General features: G+C 35.8%; 1 protein-coding gene across 3 annotated transcripts in view; it reads right to left on the bottom strand.

Moving 5' to 3' along the window:
• Positions 1-20,247, bottom strand: part of med13l (mediator complex subunit 13-like) — a 110,800-nt gene that overhangs the window by 63,872 nt on the left and 26,681 nt on the right. For all 3 annotated transcript variants that reach the window (XM_015392261.1, XM_015392254.1, XM_015392246.1), the window contains exon 2: positions 16,393-16,630. In XM_015392261.1, coding sequence (XP_015247747.1) covers positions 16,393-16,630 — 238 coding nt within the window. The remainder of the gene's footprint in view (positions 1-16,392; positions 16,631-20,247) is intronic.

The raw sequence follows: 20,247 nt of genomic DNA, 5'->3' as shown, positions 1-20,247 counted from the left end.
AAGATGCTCCATACTAAAACTGGGCAGAGAACAGAGTACACAGTACATTCTGATGCTCACTTGCATCATTAAATGATCATCTGGTCTCAGCTCACATTAAAAGATGAAGAGTGAGCACTTTAGCGTTAGCAGTTTCAGTGCTGGCAGCGATAACCCGGGAGGTGAAGTGGACACCAGTCACATTACAACTGATGCTGAGATGCACTTCAGAAAAACACTTACACCCCCACTGATTGGAGGAGAGCCACAAGAGCAAGGCTGGCTAAACAGCACAGGTTGTATTGATAAAGAGAATCAAACTTTTTATGGGGATGTATCCCAAGATTAAAACAAAACACAGAGAGGAAATCTTTAACCAGCTAAACCAAATCTAACATTACAGTATATGATAAGCATTCCTTTCAGGTAGAAAATGAACCTAGCCTGGTGTTATGAATCTCAGCATAACTTCGAAAGTAATCCCTCTTTTTATGATGGGAAGACTTATGATACACAATTAATAATAATGTGAATAATTTTATCATTATATATTAAAAAAATGAAAATTTCATATGTTTATGTTACTGTTTTTATATATTTTTTTTTTTTACTATTTTTCAAGGCTGCACTTTTAAAAAGATGAAATTGCCCAGAGAGCTGTTCTAAATAAAATTTGGAAATGACAAATAAATCTGTCTAAAAAGTCTAAGTCTAATAAAAATAGACAGTCTGTTCTTGCTCTAAAATATACAGCAGTATGTTATGGACCACTGTAGATTTAAGATGAAGAAATAAATTAGACCTTAGGAGAAGTTTTTGCAAAATAATTTATAATTTTCCTGATTAATTTAATATTTTTAGAAGACAAGACATTGACAGCCTCTAAAGTTTAAAAGTTGTACATTTGGGGGAAAAAAAATGCTACTTCATGATTATGGGCGTACATTCATGATACTAAAGCAAATATAATCTCTGAAAGAATGAAATAATGAACCAGGAAGGACAAAAGAGTATGTAACTTCTTCTCAAGTTAAAACTGGTCAATAAAAGGTCAGTTTCCTTAAAGGTAATAGAATACACAAATCTGTTCCTATCTTATTAATTTAGTTAAGGTAATAAAAAGTTTTTAAAAGATTACATTTACAGTTGACACTTTTTTTTATTGAAAGCAAGCTCTAGGAAAAGAAAATCTCACTTTCACAATTCATTAAACAAATTTCCCTCTCCTGAACCATGCTTCAATTAATTTATAAACACAGATTTCTAGTCATACTGAAGACAAAAGAGCTGTGTTAAATACCTGTCTCTAATAAATCAATTACCTCCTTTGTAAGGAGAAAGAAAGAACGTCCTTGTACATTCACATTTGCTGCTTTTTGAATTTTTAATCCTGAAGAATAAAAAGCACAAATGTTTTGACTGATAGAAACAAAGACTGTCAAAGCTTGGCAATTTTTTAATTTTTTTTTGGTAATATAAGCTGTCTGAGGTGCATATAATTAGAACGAATCAAGCAGGAGCATTTATCTGGAGCAGGAGTTCCGCCCTCTCGGTGAGAATGCACTTGACTGTTCCTCGTGTCAGGAATTCATTTTGCCTCGGCAAACACTGAAAAGAACCCTTAATAAAACTTTAAGCCTGCTCGGCGAAGAAAATGTAAATCCTGAATCGGTCGGGCACAGCCACAAAATAAACAGGAAATTATGTACGGCACTTTAATAACTGAGCTTCCTCTGCCGGCAGATCCATGACAGTAATAACCTCAATCTAACCTGTATTTCTGAGGCAGATGACTACCGGTGGAGAGGGTTTGTCTCCACAGGCCAGATTATGAGTTCACAGCCAGACATGGACAGATGGAGGCAGAGGTTAGTCCTCCCTCCTGTGCTCTGCCACACACACACACACATTTGGCAAGCACTTTTTCACAGGACAATTACCTTACGACCTCCACCAGCCCACACACACACACACACTTGGCCAATTACGAACACACTGAAGGAATGATAACAGTCACAGAGGAGCCAGTCACACAACCCTGTCATCATGTGCACACAGACACACTCTACGATGCCTCTAGCTCTGTAAAATATGGCAAGCATCTCTGTTTCTGAAGGGCACAGCGCCCATCTGTAGCTCCAGCACAGAGAAGACAACCAGACTGTCAGAGTCTCCATACAGTGTGCACTGTGTTTATTATAGATATACATTTTTTTTTAAAACATGCAAATAAAGAAAACTGTCTTTCTGCTTGCTTATTAGGACTTATTATTCTGCTGATAATGCAAAGCCATGTTTTTATTCCCTCCTTGCCTCTCTCAATTAGTGCTCACATTTATGGAGCACTAATTGAGAGGCTAAGAGGAAAAAATGTTACTTTCCCCGTTCAGCCTCTTATCTATGCTTTTTAGTTTATCCTCTCAGATAATTTCATTGCATACAGATGCTGTCAGAGTGTTCACCATTTATTTTTATGTGTTAGAAACCAAAAATAGACTACAACTTTTTTGTTTTAAAACTTTTCCATCATATAAGGTTGCATTTATCCTGAGCAATATGGGTGAAAACCAAAGAAAACTCTCATGAAAGTCACAAAATAATAAGGTGCAAAAGCCACGTTACATTTAATTTAGACAGCATTAAATCTACAGTATCACAAATACAATGCTGAAGTAGCTTCTGATTTTTTTAAGCTATTATTTTGTTTTTGCTTAAACAAAGGACATATAAGGAATCAAAAGATCCTCATTTCTCAAAAGATCAGTAGAAAGAGGGGTATGAAAAGTTCCACAACTTTAGTGATAAATCAGGGAAAAATTAACAAGGTAATTAGAAATAGCAGGAAAAGTTGGGAAAAAAAGAAATAAAAAATCAGATATTTTTTCACAAATATTGAACAGATTAAATGGAAAAAGGTAATGAATCAAGATACCAATGCAACTAAGTTAAGGTAGTTTTGCACAAAGACTAGTTATGTATTGCATGTTGTTCTTTCACATTAAAACTGCAATTTTGCATGTAGGTTAGTGGGAAAATTGGAATGGTTAGCTTAAAGCAGCAGAATTTGTGAAAAAATAAGAATCCAAATTACCTTTCTCTGCTTATTTGTGCAGGGAGCATAGAGACACATAACCATTCAAACACATACACACAGTGCTTTTGCAGCTTTCAGTAGGTTGTTAACAGGACAGGCTTGTATGAAGCTCCATCCTGACACAGCATGATGTTTCCACAAGCCAAAAAGTTTAGAGATGTTCTCATCTGACCAAAACATTGTCTTCTATATATGAGATTGGTTCTTTATGTGGTTTGTGGTAAGTCTTGTAGCTTTAAATGGCAGCCTTGACTCCTTTTTCGTTTTTTTCAACGAGTGATGTTTGAGCAAGCATTAACCTTGGAAAGGCTGATCATATAAACTCACATAAAACCCAAATGAAATGCATTGAGGTTTATGAATCTTAAATTAGAAAATCTTTAAAAGTTATAGGGAACCAAATCATTTTGTACAGGACTGTATAACAATGTCAAAATAATAAATGATAAAATTGAAAAGCCTAACTCATTCTGAAACAACATTCTCAATTCAAAACAAAGATCTAAAAATCCATAATAGAGGTACATTTTAAAAGTGAAACAAATGCAAAGCATGGTTTACTTTGCGGCCATCTAACTGCTCATGCTTCGGCATTCACCTTGACCACATGCTGTTTCAGTGGCACACAGGAGCACTACCAGCAGTGTTTTCAAAGTCATTAGCTCCTAGTTTTCTGTGAGGGGAACTCCTGACTAGATCGCGTTACACCCTAAAGCTTAATCTGATTATTTGTGCTTTTTTTCATCTTTTATTGAGGGTAAAATTTGCAGGCTAAAAAACAAAACTGGAACCTCGTCTTTTAGGGATCAAGCACATGCTTTCATACCGATTATTTAATGAATAAAAAGGACTATTTGAAAAAGGTAAAACCATAAACCCAATGTTAAGGTCTGTGGGGCTGCAAAGTAGTTCATGTACTGATTATTACTGAGGCTGTACGAATAAGAAAGCTAATTGAATGACATTTAGGGTTTTCCAAAAAGCTTTTTTTTTTAATTAAGTAACAGAAAAAATAAAACTCCTTAAAAAGAAAATAATCTCACATTGTGTTTGTTTTTCTCAGGCAATGAATAAAACAAAACATGCCCTGAAATAAATGTATATCTTACTGCTAGATCCTATTATTACAGAAAAGAATTCATTAAAATAATCTAACAGCTTACATGAGAGCATTTGTTTAAAGGTAAAAAACTGTGCTAGGAAAGAAAAAAAAATTAGCTGCACTATCAACAGTTTCTATTAAACATACATGGACCTGTAGTTTTTTGGTGATGCCTATTTTACTTCTGAACTTTCTCAGACTCTTTTAGTACAGATATTACTTTACAAAGGCTCATTGTTCTTAGTTACTCTTAAACATTGTAAAGTTAACCGATCAGGCCATTCAACATGTTAAGATATTGCTAGATCATTTGTTATTACATAAGATCGTGCTACTGTGGTAAAAGATGAATATGTTTTTTCAGGGATTTTCAAATATCTTCCCCAGCGCTGATAATAAATGTTGAGCATGCGGAATGTAGGATGTGTCCATAAAAGGTCAAATAAACACTTCAATTTAGATCAATAGCGGTGACTCAAAACTTAACGTTTGGTTATTGCCAGGGTTGTTGGAATGAGTTTTCATTTTGTTTGAAAGTAAGCACCAAAGGAACAGAATGGGTCAGGGACGGCTACTGTAGTGACTGATAAATAACTTAACATTTCCACCTGACAAGGAAGGAAGTTTCTAGACCATGACCTGAGACATAAGTCTTGTTTGAGATTTTAAGTAAATCAAACAAAAATAGGAAATGCCTTTCTCTGGATAGAGTCAGATTTGAAAGATGTAGCAGGTTGAAATTGTACTAATGTTGTTGGGGTTTTTTTTAAAGGAGGCACATCGGAGAGGAACCTTAGACAGACTCATGGCTTATAGCCTGCTGTCAAAACACAGAGCATAAGAACAGTCTGCTGTAGGTGAAGAATCTGCTATAGACTAATAGTGGCTTTGCTGAAAACACTGTTTTTCTGACTGAGATGTGTGTCTTTTCACTGGCTATGACTGCAGCACAAAATATGCTATATAGTTTTAGGTTTGCAAAAGGAGGCTATGCTTTATTGTAGTATTCTGAATTCAGTTTTTGTCACAGTGAACTAGGCAAGGCAAGTTTATTTCTATGGCACAATTCAGTACTTGGATAATTCAAAATGCTTTACATGAATTAGATAATACAATATAGGAAAAATAAAAATGTACAGGAAATAAAAAACTAAGTTAATGTTCTAAAATTTTATATGAAGTGTTCATTTAAACCCTCTTTAAGATAAAAATTTATTGCACTGTTCTAAACCAAAATTTGATAACAGTAGTGTACTTGTTGAAAAGTAATGGAAATCCTAAAATTTTGAGTGGGCTGACAACATTTTAATTGTTTTTACACCTCTTATGATTAGAAAGACATGTCCCCCTGTTTCTGTTTAGAGCCATTTGGCATTTTGATCCTACCTCTCCTTGTTGATATGATTAGGCTGGCTGAATCTATTATGAGAAATTGTAAAACACTATTTTTATAGGTTTCTCGGAGAGTCACATATATAAAGATAGAAAAGTCATTTAGGGCTATGCTAAGACATTTAAAGACAAGTTTTGCAATGTGTTGCTCATCTATAATTCATAACCTCTTATTGGAGGGGAAACATTATTTGTTTATTTGTGATGGTACACCTGCATTATACTGAGGCAAAGCCTATTAAAAAGTCTAGGAAACTCAAAGCAAACCCCTGAGGAACCACTTTATAATATAGTTGGATCTAAAAGTTTGTTTTCTTAGCAGGGCTGACAGAAAAAAAAAGCGTGATATATGAAAATAAAAGCAAAAGTAGAAATCCCTGGCCACAAGAAGCAACATGTTTGGTCAGTTTTAGCAAATATACTAAGACCAATCTTAACTCTGACCCTTGGTGGTGGTGATGGAAGGGTAATTGGTATTGGCTTGTTTTATAGCAACAGGACCTGAGTAACTTGCAGCAGTTGACTACAAATTCTTCATATGCCAAATTATTTTCAACACAAATCTGAGGCTATCTGTTTGATAGTTTTAAAACAGGTCACCAATCCGACAGCAATCCCAAACCCAGCAATAAATCAATAACTCATTGTAAAAACAATACTGAACAGGGGGCTAATCAAAGTCCACATCTCACTCAGTTTAAAATGCTATAGTGCAACTCCATAATTAGCTGTGCATCAACAAAATGTCAACAGATCTCAATGAAGTAAAGCAATCCTGTAAAAAAGATTGGACATAGGCTGTTGATAAAGTCTTACTGAGAAAACTTGCTACAAATCCCAACCTAAAGTCATTGCTGCTAAAGTTAGCTGTACCAGCTGTTAAGTTGCAGGGTGTAGGTCTACTCAGTATTTCCATTCACTGCTTTTCCTCTTTGGCTTCACCTTTATAACTCAAAGCGATGGGTTATGAGCAAAAACCCACAGCCCTTTATTATGCCTTCATACCTTAAACTAAAGAATTGAAAAGGAATAGATCTTTTTTTTTCCCATGACTGTATATTTATTTTGATTTTCAACTGATTAAAGAATTCAACTCAAGCCTTCGTTTTCTAAATTTCCAGAGATCCATGCAAATTTCTGAGAGAGCGACCATCTCCATACTTTATTGTATCTGTTTTACAATATGGGTTAACATTTCCATTTTGTTGACCTGATTAGCCACAGATGAACCTATAAGTTACTATGGAGAAGCCTAAACACGTTGCTATTTAGTTCTACTGGGCATGTTTTTGGTTGGTGTGATGTGGTTGCTCACAGCAGACAGCTATGACTCAGACATTGTTTTATGTCAGACTTGGCTCAGACACATTTTTCAGCAATTTATCACAAACAGGACAAATCGTTTTATCAAGTGGTCCTGCTTAAGTCTTTACGTAAGCAAATAGATTTGTGGAAAGTCCCCTTAAACCGGTACAGGTGTAAAAAGTACTTTTAAAACTGAATTTGTCACTTAGTTATTTAGCATTTTTTAGATAACATACCTTTCACTTGTTTTATGCATGATCTCATTTAAGAGTTAGCATGTTTTTGCCATCATGAGTAGATGAGCCCCAATAAATGGTCAGAGATCAGAACTGGTCAATTTAACTTAATCTGGTCTGACCAGCAATTCAATTACTGTTTTTTCTCTTTTATCCAGTTCATTTATTGCATCATAAAGTCCCACCGTTTTCAGGCACCAATAAACACTCCATTGAACAGAGGTTACTTTGTTTTATCTTTTCAAAGAACTGTAATCAAGTAAAATAAAAACCCTAAAAATTACAAAACCTTAGCTTAGAAAACCTTCATTAATATAAATCTTAAAAAGGCTTTGATTTTATTTGTCTGTAAGTACAGTACCCGAATAGAAAGAAAGAGCTTATTAGAATATAGTTGATTAAAATCAATCCACAGATCTACGTTTAACAGCCTTCTAGCAGAGCAAACTTTCAGATTACAGATTGTGTTATCTCTAAAGCAAAAAGCAGCTAAAGCGCCTCACATAAATCTTAAAGAATTTCTAAAACCCATTCAGTCTTTACTGAGAATTGTTTCATGTTGGTGCAGAAAGATTTGTTCAGTTCAAGTTAAAAAACATCATTGTTCATTTAGGAGTTCTCTTGTTGAGGTAATATGGCCACCACTCATGAAAAAGCTTCCCCCCCACTATCTCCTCTATCACTGATTGCACTAATTGCACCCTGATGCAAAAAGCTTCAAACAGATTTTAGTAATTTGTGTTTTTTGGCCCTAAGTCACAGTTTTCCTCTTTTTTTCTTTTTAAAATAACCATCAACTACGAACACAGAGCTCCAGAAGTGGCAAAAAAGGTAAATATTTCCCTATTATGAGCTGAAAATCCTGACAGGACTGATTCACAGTCCCAATTATGGATGACAAAAGTCTGAATTTGTAAACAAGAATGCATATTTAATGATGATAAATTATAAAACAGTAAAACAATTGATTCCTTCAAATAAGATAAATACCATTAGTTTAAGTTAATCACAGATTGCTGTATAATAGTCTATACAAAATGTAACCTAATCAGTTTTGATATGCTCTCAGAATAAAAAACATACTTCATTCATCTCTGTTTCTATTTGATAAAACCATAATGTTCCTGAGTTTCTTTGTGCTCTGTCTTTATTTCTAATTCATTTGAATTATGTTTATTAACCCCCACATGTAAGGCACCATTGGCTTAAATATGGTTTGCCTATATAAGGTTAGGCAACACATTTAGTTTAATTAATCTACTTCATATTATATATTAACAACTACAATGTACATTGGCAACAATAAGAAATAAAAGAATTGCAAACAGATATTTTTAAATGTAATAAAAGAAAATATGGCAGCTTTACTAAAACTCACAGTAGATTGCTGTAACTGTATTGCTGCAAATGATGTAATAAAAAGTAAAATAACTGGATCATAGTGCTGAATCAGTGTCATTGCTCTGATATCTGAGTCGATATACAATCTGGGTATCAGATCTGTGCATATCTAGTAATAAACAGTGCTGTTTTTTGATAATCCAACACCTTTTGACCCAAATATCAAAATAATACATGAAAATCTTGTCATCATAGAGATCAGAACCTTTTGATAGCTGCATTCTATAAAGTGGTATTACTATCAAAGGTCTGGATTAAGAACTACTGGAGCGCTGCCATGGATTTCTATTTGCTCTTCAAATTATAGTTCTGCATGAAACTGTGGGCTTTTGTAATCATTAGACCATAGCAACAAGCCAATAGCAGTATAAGTGACAAGATAACTAAATTCTATGTGCACTCAGTGTTGTCAGATACTTTACAACAATTATGTTTGTACGTCTAGTCTCAATATTCCTGCTCTATTGTCTGATTTATTGTTATAACAACTATTGTTACCTCCGCCAAGGAGGTCATACTTTTAGTCAAGTTTGTGTACGTTTGCTTGTTTTTCTGTCTGTCTCTGTCTGCAGGATAACTTAAAATGTTATGAATGGATTTTAATAAAATATTTACCAAAGTTGCACCTCAGTCAAAGGAACAATCCATTACATTTTGGTGATTATCCCCATCATAATCCGTTTGCAGGATTTTTTTAATGATTCCTTAAAATTATTTGTCAGAACAAGCAGTTTCTCCCTAAACCAGAGATTGGCAAGAGTGGCTATTGACAGCGTCAGCATCGGACTCAAAAAAGCCCAGAAGTATTATAATGAAGACAAAAACACAGGGAAGGTGAGCCATGCCTGGCTATATACCTTAGTCTGCTGAACAAACAAGAAAGTAGAGGGAATGAAAAAGGTGAGAGCAGAACAAACACCAGAGGCTGCAGACACAGTGCCTTTTTTATATGAAAGGATTTTAAGGATATTTTTACCACATGTGAACCTCATGCCAAGGAATAATTCATTTAAATTTGGTAATGATCGAGCTGCAGGTGTAAGCAACAAATGGGACAAAATGTGCTGCTTGGTGGAGGTCTGTGCTCTCCAAGTGCTTTTATAGTTATTATTATTAGTAGTAGTAGATGTAGTAGTAGTAGCAGTAGTAGTATTAGTAGTAGTATTCATAGCTATTTAATTACAACTTATTGATGGAAAGAAAATACTATTAAAAAAAATGCTTGCTTGCAAGTTAATCAGGGGTAGTGGCAACCTAGTGGTTAGGGAATAGAGCTTGGATTCCTGAGGTTTTGAGTTTGAACCCCCACTTCCACAGACTGCCACTCTGGGTCCCTGAGCAAGACCCTTAAACCCACACTGCTCCCCAGGCACCGCACAGAGGCAGCACACTGCACCCCAAAGGGATGGGTTAAATGCAAAGGTAAATTTCTCCGATGTGAGATCAATAAATTTCAATTATTATTATATAAAACAAAAAGCTTTACACTACATTGTTACAGATAAAAAAAAGAGTAGTTCCTTTTTCTTCTAGATGATGTTATCTTTTACAATATTATACACAAGACCGTCACAGTATGTAGATGCAAATTTGTTAGATATTAGCTGATGCTTTTGAGAGATAATTATGAAGTCCAGACTGTGAGATTCCCTGCTGTGACATGAACCATTTCCTATGTCCATTTGAACATGTATGTCCACAACAGACAGTTTATTTGCTTGTGTGAGTGTGCATCCATATTTATGCCTCTCTGTCCAAAATATGTCACTTTCTCTCTGGCTGTACTGGCAACATGCTGATGACTCAGCCCATTCAACACATTAATCCCATTTCTTTGCAAACTGTGCTCGGCCCACACTGCGTTTTTAATATGCTGCATACATTACAGACCATCTGATTTCAGGAGAGAACGTCCGTGTGAGCTGAACTTGATGCTTTATGGTTTGTCGTTAAGAGGCATGACTGGGCGCTGCAGTGGCAAGGCGGAAAAAAAAAAGAGGTAACAGTTAGAGTTGCAGATAACGCTGAGAACTTTTACAGCGCTATGATTGCTAAATCTATATCCATCTTTACACACATGCCTACAACACTTCTGGACCATTTTAAGTCTGTAAACTTTTATTTACATGGTTATCTCACTTTCACACAATTAATTTCAGGAAGATCATCAACTTAAAACACCTCTCGAGGGAAGCATCCTGTGAGCATCTGAAAAATATGTCTGAGCCACCTCATCTGAGTCCTCTCATGTAAAGGAGAAGTGGCTCAACTCTGAGCCTCTTCCAGCTTCTGCTTTCTAACATGATGCTTTTATGCATAGGTAAGGGGAGAAATGCAGACTGACCAGTAAATCAAGAGCTTTGCCTTTAGGATCACCTCTCTCTTCAACATAAGAGACCAATACAGTGTCAAAAACATAGCCACTGGTTTCATCTGGGATCATCTGAGCCCTTTAATCCCCCACCACATGAAGGTGGTGGTCCAATCCATTTTTATTCAAAAGCTGTTTTTCAAAGCCCTGCAAACGTTAATAAATTATATACTCAAATATCAAATATGATATTTTGCAAATTCTTGTGAGATTTTGTTAGTAAAATAGGTCGATACCGCGTCAATATATCAACATATAAATGTTGATATATTGACATAAACATTAGCAAAATTTAGTGAATTTTCGGGGGATTTCGTAGCATAACGATGACATATAGCAATATTTCATTAGTAAAAGACATTGATATGGTGCTTTTAAATGGCAATATATCAGCATATAAGGATATTGTGATATTTTACTGTATCAATATTTTTTCCCTCGTCTTTAGAAGTTTTTAAGTCTGTTAAAAAATAAGTTTTTGAGGAAGAAGAAGAAGTAGTATTTTTTTTTTTTTTTTAGACTTTAGAAACTCAGAAGCTGATCAAATATCGTGCTAAATATCTGTGGGGTGGCCGATGTCCAATATTCAGTTTTAAGGCCGATACAGGCCGATACCAATAGGAGGCCGATTATATCGTGCATCCCTACAGTCAAGCCATTGCTTCAATGTTCTCACAAACCTAACCCTGTTTTTCTTTCTCTTAAACAATTGATTGGTTAAATAACTTTCTATGCAATACTCAGTCTGGCATGTGGTTATGTGATCTCAATAAATATATGTAATAGGAAGGAGATTTTATGAGTAATTTTTGGTTTAATCAGGGGTCATAAAGCCTCATATTTTTTAATGGGAGACTGGCCCAAGTTGGGATATTTAATAGAAATCTTTAACTAAAGTAAGATACTCTGATACACATTCATTAGGATAATTCACTGGCGGTTATGAAATGGAAGTAGGTTGAGACACAACTGCAGTCAATGTGTTGTACATTGGGAAGGTGTAGATTAGCATGTCCTCTGGGGTAATCCTTTGGAGTGAAACTTCACAGTCATCTCTATTTTTTATGTGCAGCTTCCACAAGCAATACTAGTAAATCAGGGTATATGTGCATACGCAGAGTTTTTTTGCATTTAGAACATGTTACATGTACTCATGGGTCATATTATTTTTCAATGTTTGTTAAAATCTGTGGTTTCTTTAGTGAGATATAATATAATCTGTGGGTTTCCAATTAAATTCGCCTTATTTTAATATCCTTGACTCATGCAGGGCATAAGACTGTATGGTATCAGGTATCAGGCATCTGGTACTCGTAATGTTACGATTTTATTCTCAAAATAAATTTTAAAAAATTTAAGAATCTCTTGTCTGGCCCTAATACTCAGTCGCTTAAAACAGACCAGACCAGCCAGAGGGAGTTTATGCTTGCATCTGAATTACCCAAAATGCAACAGCCCTTTTCCGTAGCCATAATAGTAAAGGTTATAGCCAAAACTGAGCAATGTTTTAATGAGACTTTATAATGTCCCGAATGAGATGGGTACTGTATATCTTGTAAAAAACTGTCCACTAAAATAGCGTTAATTTTTTTTTAACACAATGATTTTGCATCACATCTGTAGCGATCTGATCGGTTCTAACCTGTTTCTGCAGACTCTGCTAGTACCGTCTTTGAAAGTGGACTCTCTCTGCTCCAGACTTAGTATATACAGTGTATACAACACATGTCAGTATGGCAGACCAGGCTATTATTTTAGTCATATACTTCACTGACAAAAAATTTTTTCTTGTGTAAATTTCTGAAGACTCATTTCACACATGTGTTAAGCAACATCCTATCGATAACTGGGCAATTAAACCTTCAGAATATTTTCCAGACGGACATCAGTCCTTGCCTTCTCACACAGAAATCCGCACTGCTTTAATTTCCATTTATGACTCAAAACATGAAACGGGCTGCTAATTATTCACACAGCGACAGCTGTTGCCGTTCTGTCAAATCTGCATAAATCAGCCATTCGTTTCTGAATGGAAGAGCGTCTCCGTCGCAGGAATTAACTCACACTATTTGTGTGTGGATATGGGATCGATTAGCAACAACAATCATTAATTTGTTACATCTGGTTTCTCTGGATATTCGATCTGAAAACCCTTTTATCTTTATAAACAGAAAACAATGAACAGTAATTGATGCAACCTCTCCCAGTAGCTGATGTATATCTCGTGGCAAACGCTCTAAATATCTGTCTAGAGGATCTCAGATTTCTCAGAACACTGAAACAACAGTTAATTATTTCATGCATAAAAAGGTATAAATATTAGTTATATTAGTTATTAAATAGTCAGTTAGAAATCCAGCTGTAATAAAAAGGAAGCAAGGAACCTTCAAGACACCAGGAAAAATCCCATGAAGAGCAAGGATCATCAGATCATGCGGCAAAAGCTGCATGAGAGAGAGTCAAGTAAAGCGAATAAATGTTTAGATGTGCAGCTTCCTGAGATCTAATATAACACTAATATTCCCTGGATTACAAATGATTCTAATTTGGAGAAAACACAGATTCTCTTTAATTAACAATTACAAAGTCCCGTTTACACCCTAAGTGCTATTTTCTGCACATAAGGAGAGTTATTAAAAAAAAATGCCACTGAGATTTTACATACTAACTGAAGCAGTCTTGAAGGAGGAAAGTCTGTGCATCTGTGTGAGTGTGTAGGTGTTTTTGCACCTGTTTTATTTTAAAGCATTTCTCCAAAAGAAACATTTGTGCAAATACTAAAGAACAGTTTTCTAGTAACACTTGTTTTCTGCAACACTTTTCAGATGAGGTGACATTTCTCTTGAGTATCATAAAACTTAATAAGATCACAGATACCCTGTGTTTGGGGAAACGTGTCACGCAAAGTTTTCTCAACAAAACTAGCTGGTCAGAAACTCAAATATCCAATCTTGTTTTAGTTCAGCGAATGTACCATATCTGAGGGCAAACAAATTGCAGTAACTAACTTCAGTGAAGACTGCTGAAACTGAGGGAAGAAATGCAACAGATAGCTTTTCGATATATGTGAGGTGATTAATAAAAACCTTAAACATTAAAGGAGCTCTGTAAGAAAAAACAGTTTGACATCTCCATTTTTTTTTGTTTGTTTTTGTTTTTTGTGTAAGAGAGATCATGAATTAGGTAGCTAAGTGGAAGTCAAGAAGAAGGCTGGACAAAATACAGCAAATGTTTCTCTGCTTCATCTTTTTTTAACTCTTCCATTTTGTCTGCCATGAAGCATTTCTGAATATGTTAGCAGCCATTAAAAAAACCCAAAGCTTAGGTGTAGGTTTATACTCTGATGCTTGTACAAACAGAGATAGCCGTTTACACTTAGCAATGCTAACCCTGCTAATCATTAATAGCACATGTTGGAATCAGTGGACCCAGCAAAACTCAAATGTATATGTTTTTTTTTTAAACTATTTTTAATCTAAATATAAAATCCAGTTTTGCAATAACTTTTTCATTTACAGACAATGAAACATCACCTCTGATCCTAACTATAGAAATTATAGCTCTTGCAGAAAGCTCTGATTGCTGCAATTATTGGTCAAATGTACAGCAGAACTATTCATAAATAAAGTTTTTTCTTTATAATCTCAAATGTTTAACAAATGTTTTGCATATAAAATAAAAAAAACAACAGCCTAAATGGGCAATGCAAATACAACCAGGCCCTATCTTTAGTGTGGGCCAATATATATACTCTAAAAGCATTTCAATTGTAATTTGGGTGTTAGACAGAATACCAAACAAAGGCGTAATGTAACTTTATTTACATTACGCCTTTACTTTATTTAGTACTATTATTTCCAGCCAGCTATATACACATATATATATATATATATATATATATATATATATATATATATATATTTTTTTTTTTTTATCTGAACACTGCAGCCATAATGGGATAAAAAAAAAGAAAAAAGATTTAAATACATTGTTGTTGTGGCAAAACACTACATTTCTTTAGTAACATAAAAATGAGACATGGAGACAAATAAAATCTTTGTAACACCAATCTACTGATCTTTATGAATAAACAGACAAATAAAATCACACTTGTGAAAGCAGTGACACAACAGCAGCATTTCCAAATCAATAGCCATAAAATGTAATTGAATAGTCTCAGTTATTATCAAGTTCACTGGACCTCAAAGGGAGTCATAATCAATATTTTCGGCAGCCATTAGCAGCTCATAAATTGGTGAGGTAACGCTAAAATTTCACACTCCTACATTTTCGTTTTATGGTTTCAGGTAATGAAGTTTTTGCTCTCAAAATCTAACCACTGCCTCCCTCTTTCGCCACAATGACTTACTTGGGTTATTGTGACAGTTAGTAGCCCGGGTGGATCTTTAAAAATCAATAAGTACAACAAAATACATAATTCAGGGAGGCCATTGTGTACCACCACAGGATGGTGCACTTATTTGTACATAAGTACAGCTTGATGCAAATATAACTCTCTGCAGCTCATTTGTACAGAGTAAAGGGCTCTCTCCCTGCAGCAGCAGTTAGAACATTTGGCAAATACTTACTGCAGCCCCTGAGAGGCCTTTTCACATCAAGTCAGCTTATTAGGTAACTGATGCTTCAACCTCTCAAACCAATATACCTGTTTTCCCCTCCTGGCTGTTGTTCTGCAAAACCAAGCCCATTATAATCCCTCTCCTGTTTCCCTCTCTCCCTCTGTCTCGGTCGATATGTTGGACAGCAAGTACACGTGCACAGGGAGATAATGCAAATGTCTCTATAAATAGGGACAATAATGCTGACAGTAGCACTCTCCATATTGAGATATCTCAGTGTAATTTTCACTAACACGCATAGGCACAAATCCAGGTATCTGGTAAGCAGTAGCGAGGGGGGGGGGGGTCCACTCTGTCGCTATCATAGCGATACTCCTGAAGCAGCACAAAAAGGCTTGAGTTTGCAAACCAAACACATTTCACATTTATGCCATAGGAGCCTCAAAAACAGGCGCACTGCATAGAAAACAGATCAATGTGATCAGAGCATTATGAACAAATGGCACGGTAGCTCAAATCTGCAGTCAACTAAATAACTTGAATATTGACTCTGCTATAATGTTGGCCTTTGCAGCTCATGTACTGTATTATGTACAGACACAGTTTAATGCTTAGATCTATTTGGTACTCATGTCTGGTATACAGCTTTGTTTCATATGTCTTCAGCTGGTTTTCATTTAAAAAGAAAAACACTGAAACCACTATATAGCTGTATCCCATGTAATATTTCCCCAGTCTATACAAGTCAGTTCAGAGTAATAAAGAGTAGCTATCAAATTATGCTGCATATACAAGCCTCTATCCCAAACTTTAAGGCACAATAGAAGCTGAGGTAAAGACCGATGGGATGAAAAAATAATTGAGACGGATAGAGCAGAGCGGCGAGCCTCATCCTTCATCTCTGTCACCCTTTCCCCCCCTCTCTTTCTTACCTTTCAGCTCATGATGAATGACTTTAGAGAGGTTGGGCTCCTCGCCCCACCAGAAGATCCACAACTCCCTGGCATCGGGCTTGATCTTGCGTCGCCACACACACAGCAGGTTGGCTTGCACACATTGCATGAAGCTGCGAAGTACTGGGTCATCCTGAGCCGGGGCCGAGATCACGGGCCCGTATTCCCCGCCGCTGCAGAAGCTGTAGCAGCGCCATTTGATGCCCGTCAACTCCGCCTGGAAGAGAAGAGTAACGATTAAAGCACCGCAGCTGTGAACATTAAGCTGTTCAACAAGTTCAAAATGAGTTCTTGTTAGGTAAAGTTATTACTGCAGTCTGTTCAGAATGCTTTTTTGCTGTGTGTGTATGTGGGGTATGGTTATAGTGAACAGGAAGAAGTTGGCTTGAGGAGGACAGTTAGACTAACAGGGAACAATACAGCCTTGTAATCCACACGATGTATTCATACAGCTTTAGCTGTCCTCATAAAATATTATCTAATGTCTTTATTGCAAAAATTCAGATTAATCGATTAATAATTTGATACCCAAAGATTCCTATTGAAGATTTTTTACAAAAGTAAACCAGGTTAAACTAAAACTTTCCCGTTTGAGGAGTTCTGGATAGAGCATATCCAGAATAATTTTAAATTCAAAATATTTATATATTTTTTTTACAATTTGGAAATAATTACTGTTGTATGTGGGTTGTTCTGTCAGCTAAAAGCAAGTTTTACAGTCTCTACACTCCAATTAACAATGAACCGATTACTAAATTAGTTGACAATTATTTCAATTATTGATTAATCACGATTAATTCAGTTAATTGCTTCAGTCTTAGACTAAACGACTGACTGTCATGGAGAATATGAGGTCACAAATACTAGGGGGGACAAAGCAAAGTAAAGATATGACACAGGGCGTGCATAGATGCTGCTAAAAGAGCATACTGCCAGTTCCACCTCTCTGATCTATATGAATACAGACAGAGGAGGACATGCGAAGGAGAAAATTTGTCATGATCTGTAGAAACAGATAAGAAACAGTCTGTGAAATAACTAGCGCAGAATTTTTTCTTACTAGTTTCTACTGAAACTAATTAGTTTTTACTGAAAAGGGCCACCTGGTAACCTGATTTCCAACTACTGAGACCATTGACAGTTCCTGCTGAAAATGCATCTTGGGCAAGACTCTCATTTTTTAAACACTGCATAATAAGGGGGATATCGTTTTTTCTTCTATTAAACTACAGTTCCTCCTAATCCACAAATAAAGAATCAGTTTATCTTTTTTCATAAATCATACATATTTTTATCAGTCTGTAACCAGTGTCGGAAAATCCATTTTATGTTTAAACTAACCTACTATAAAATGCAGGGGGGTACAATAAAAGAAAACAGATAATAATATTCTCTAAACCATCTGGTTGATGTACTTACTGGCAGGTGGGTAGTTCTTAAATCCATTAGCACTTTTAAATAACACATCACTGAATAGGCTGGCTTGTCACAGTGTTTGAGTTGTGAGAATATAATAGAGGCAAAATTTCTATTTCATCCATTTCTGTTGCCTTTTAGAGGGTTTAGAATCAGAGAGCAGCTTGTATCATTAGAAATTTGCATTGAACTACTAGAATATTTAGTATGATAACACAACACAGCTGGGTACGCACTGATCAGCAATATAAAGACTGTTAAGAGTACAAATGATGGATCAATTTTCAAAGTACAGTTCCTGTTTTTTTTTGTTAGGATGCTGCCCTGGGCATTCAGCCATACACTCATTGACAGAAATGACTGACACTTTGACTTCTCCTTTAGCATATTTATCATTAGCCTCCTGGACAAAACATAGGGGTTCATTATTATTTCCAAAATGCTATAATTGCAAATTGACAACAGTTTTCATAAAATAGTCAATTTCACGTCAAACACCAGCTGCAACAACTTAGCTCACATGGAGCAGGCTTTTCCTTTTAATACAAGGAAAAGTTTGCTTAGAAATAACAATTTTTAAAGAAGAGAAAAAAGGAAGATCAGATGTCTTCCTAGTGTTAATCAGATGCTTAAAAGGGACATTTTATTAGCCTATTAGAGTATGTAAATATAAGTGTAGCAGGGAACTGAAACTGACCCACATGGTGTCACGCGCAGTTAAATTTGTAAAGCACATTCCTCAGTTGGGTTTGTGTATGCTTCCTGAGAGGCAGGATTACTGCCTCTGAGCATGATGTGAACTGTGGTCGAGAAAATCTTTAAATATGTGCACTCAAGAAAGAGAGCATCAGATCCTTTTGTGAACTCATAGATCTAACATCAGGACACCCCTGAGACACAGCTGCTAAAAATCCCCACAGCAGAGCTCATTTTAGACACAGAGTACATGTCAGTGAAAAGGAGAAGTACTGAAGGGGGAATTTTAGGAAAATAAAGGAAGGACTTTTGAGATGTAACAATCATCAGACAGTCTAGAATCATGTGGCCACTTTGAGGACTCCATGCATTAAGCGGCCCTTGAACTTAGTGGGAAAAAAAAGAAAGAAAGAATAAAAAGATTGTGTACTGGAAAGTTGGTCGTGCAAGGCTTTCTGTGAGGAGTTTGTAAGTTCTGTCTATAAAGGAAATGTTTATTTCCCACAGGGGGAAATAACCCAGTCCCATGAGTGAAACTCATGCCCTAAATAGTTTAATTAGACATAGAAATAAATATGCAAAGTCTTTCCTTTCTTTTTGTAATTTTGATTAGTATGGCTAAAGTATGCTTGTAGCTTGTCAATCCAGACTGACTTACGCTGTAATCTAGGCATATCAGTCCGGAAAGGAGCAGGAAGAACCAAATTTTAAAGGCATGACTAGTACTATGCAAACAGGGTCAGTGGAAACAGGTTTGAACAAAACAGATAACAACAGATGTGATGCAAACACATCTTTTACAAAGAAAAGCCCTTAAAACAACCATTTGTTTTGGTTTTACAGATATATCTAGTTCATTCAGGACATAATAATGGCCATCATTGACACATTACTTTACTGCAGCCGCCTACTTGACTTTAGAAACATCTGCTGCATTATGGTTCAGTAGATTTTAGACCAGAGTCTGAGCTAGGGATGCACCGATCCACTTTTTTCACCTCCAATCCGATACAGATATTTGTAGTTTAATGTCAGCCTATACCAATACCAAACACAGCACTAAATTATTAGCTAAAAAATGGTTTTATTGTGTGAAAAAAAATAGGATCATTCTTCTTTGCATATGATTTGATTTCCCTTTTCTTAAAAAAAAAAAATAGGAAACAACCCAAATATAAATGTTATGACTCATTTATTTAACAACTGTGCACAACATCTTAAACCAGTTCTCTGACTTGGTGAACATGTAAATAAAAGTGTCATTATCATTATCAAGTATCATCTCTGTGATTTTTTTGGGCCTGTATACTGTTACATGGAAAAACATTACTTCTTTCCCTTGCTTCCAAAGAAGTTAGCTGCTTCCCGCTGCTTCCTTTTTGTTTGCCAGTAATCTCAGCATGTTCCTTGTTATGAAACTTCTGGAGGTGTTTTCTTAAGTTGGTGGTGTTATAGATAATATGACCGTGTTGTGTTGTTGCGCTGCTGCATGACGGCAGAGCATAACATAGAGTTAGAATGAATAGATCTGCCCCTATATCGAGTCAATTGTCACCGATACCGAGTTAGTTTTTTTTTCCTTATAGCTGGACCGATACCAATAAAAATATCGGATCGGTGCATCCCCAGTCTGAGCCTGCTCTAAATCAGTCTGGCAGCCCAGGTTAGTTTGTTTCTTTGTGGGGTTTTGTCTTGGGCTACCTCTGGTTCTGATCATCTCAG

This window comes from Cyprinodon variegatus, unplaced genomic scaffold (genome assembly GCF_000732505.1).
Source record: "Cyprinodon variegatus isolate N-32 unplaced genomic scaffold, C_variegatus-1.0 Scaffold23, whole genome shotgun sequence".
Lineage (NCBI taxonomy): Eukaryota > Metazoa > Chordata > Actinopteri > Cyprinodontiformes > Cyprinodontidae > Cyprinodon > Cyprinodon variegatus.
This window is presented reverse-complemented; position numbering and strand designations above follow the sequence as displayed.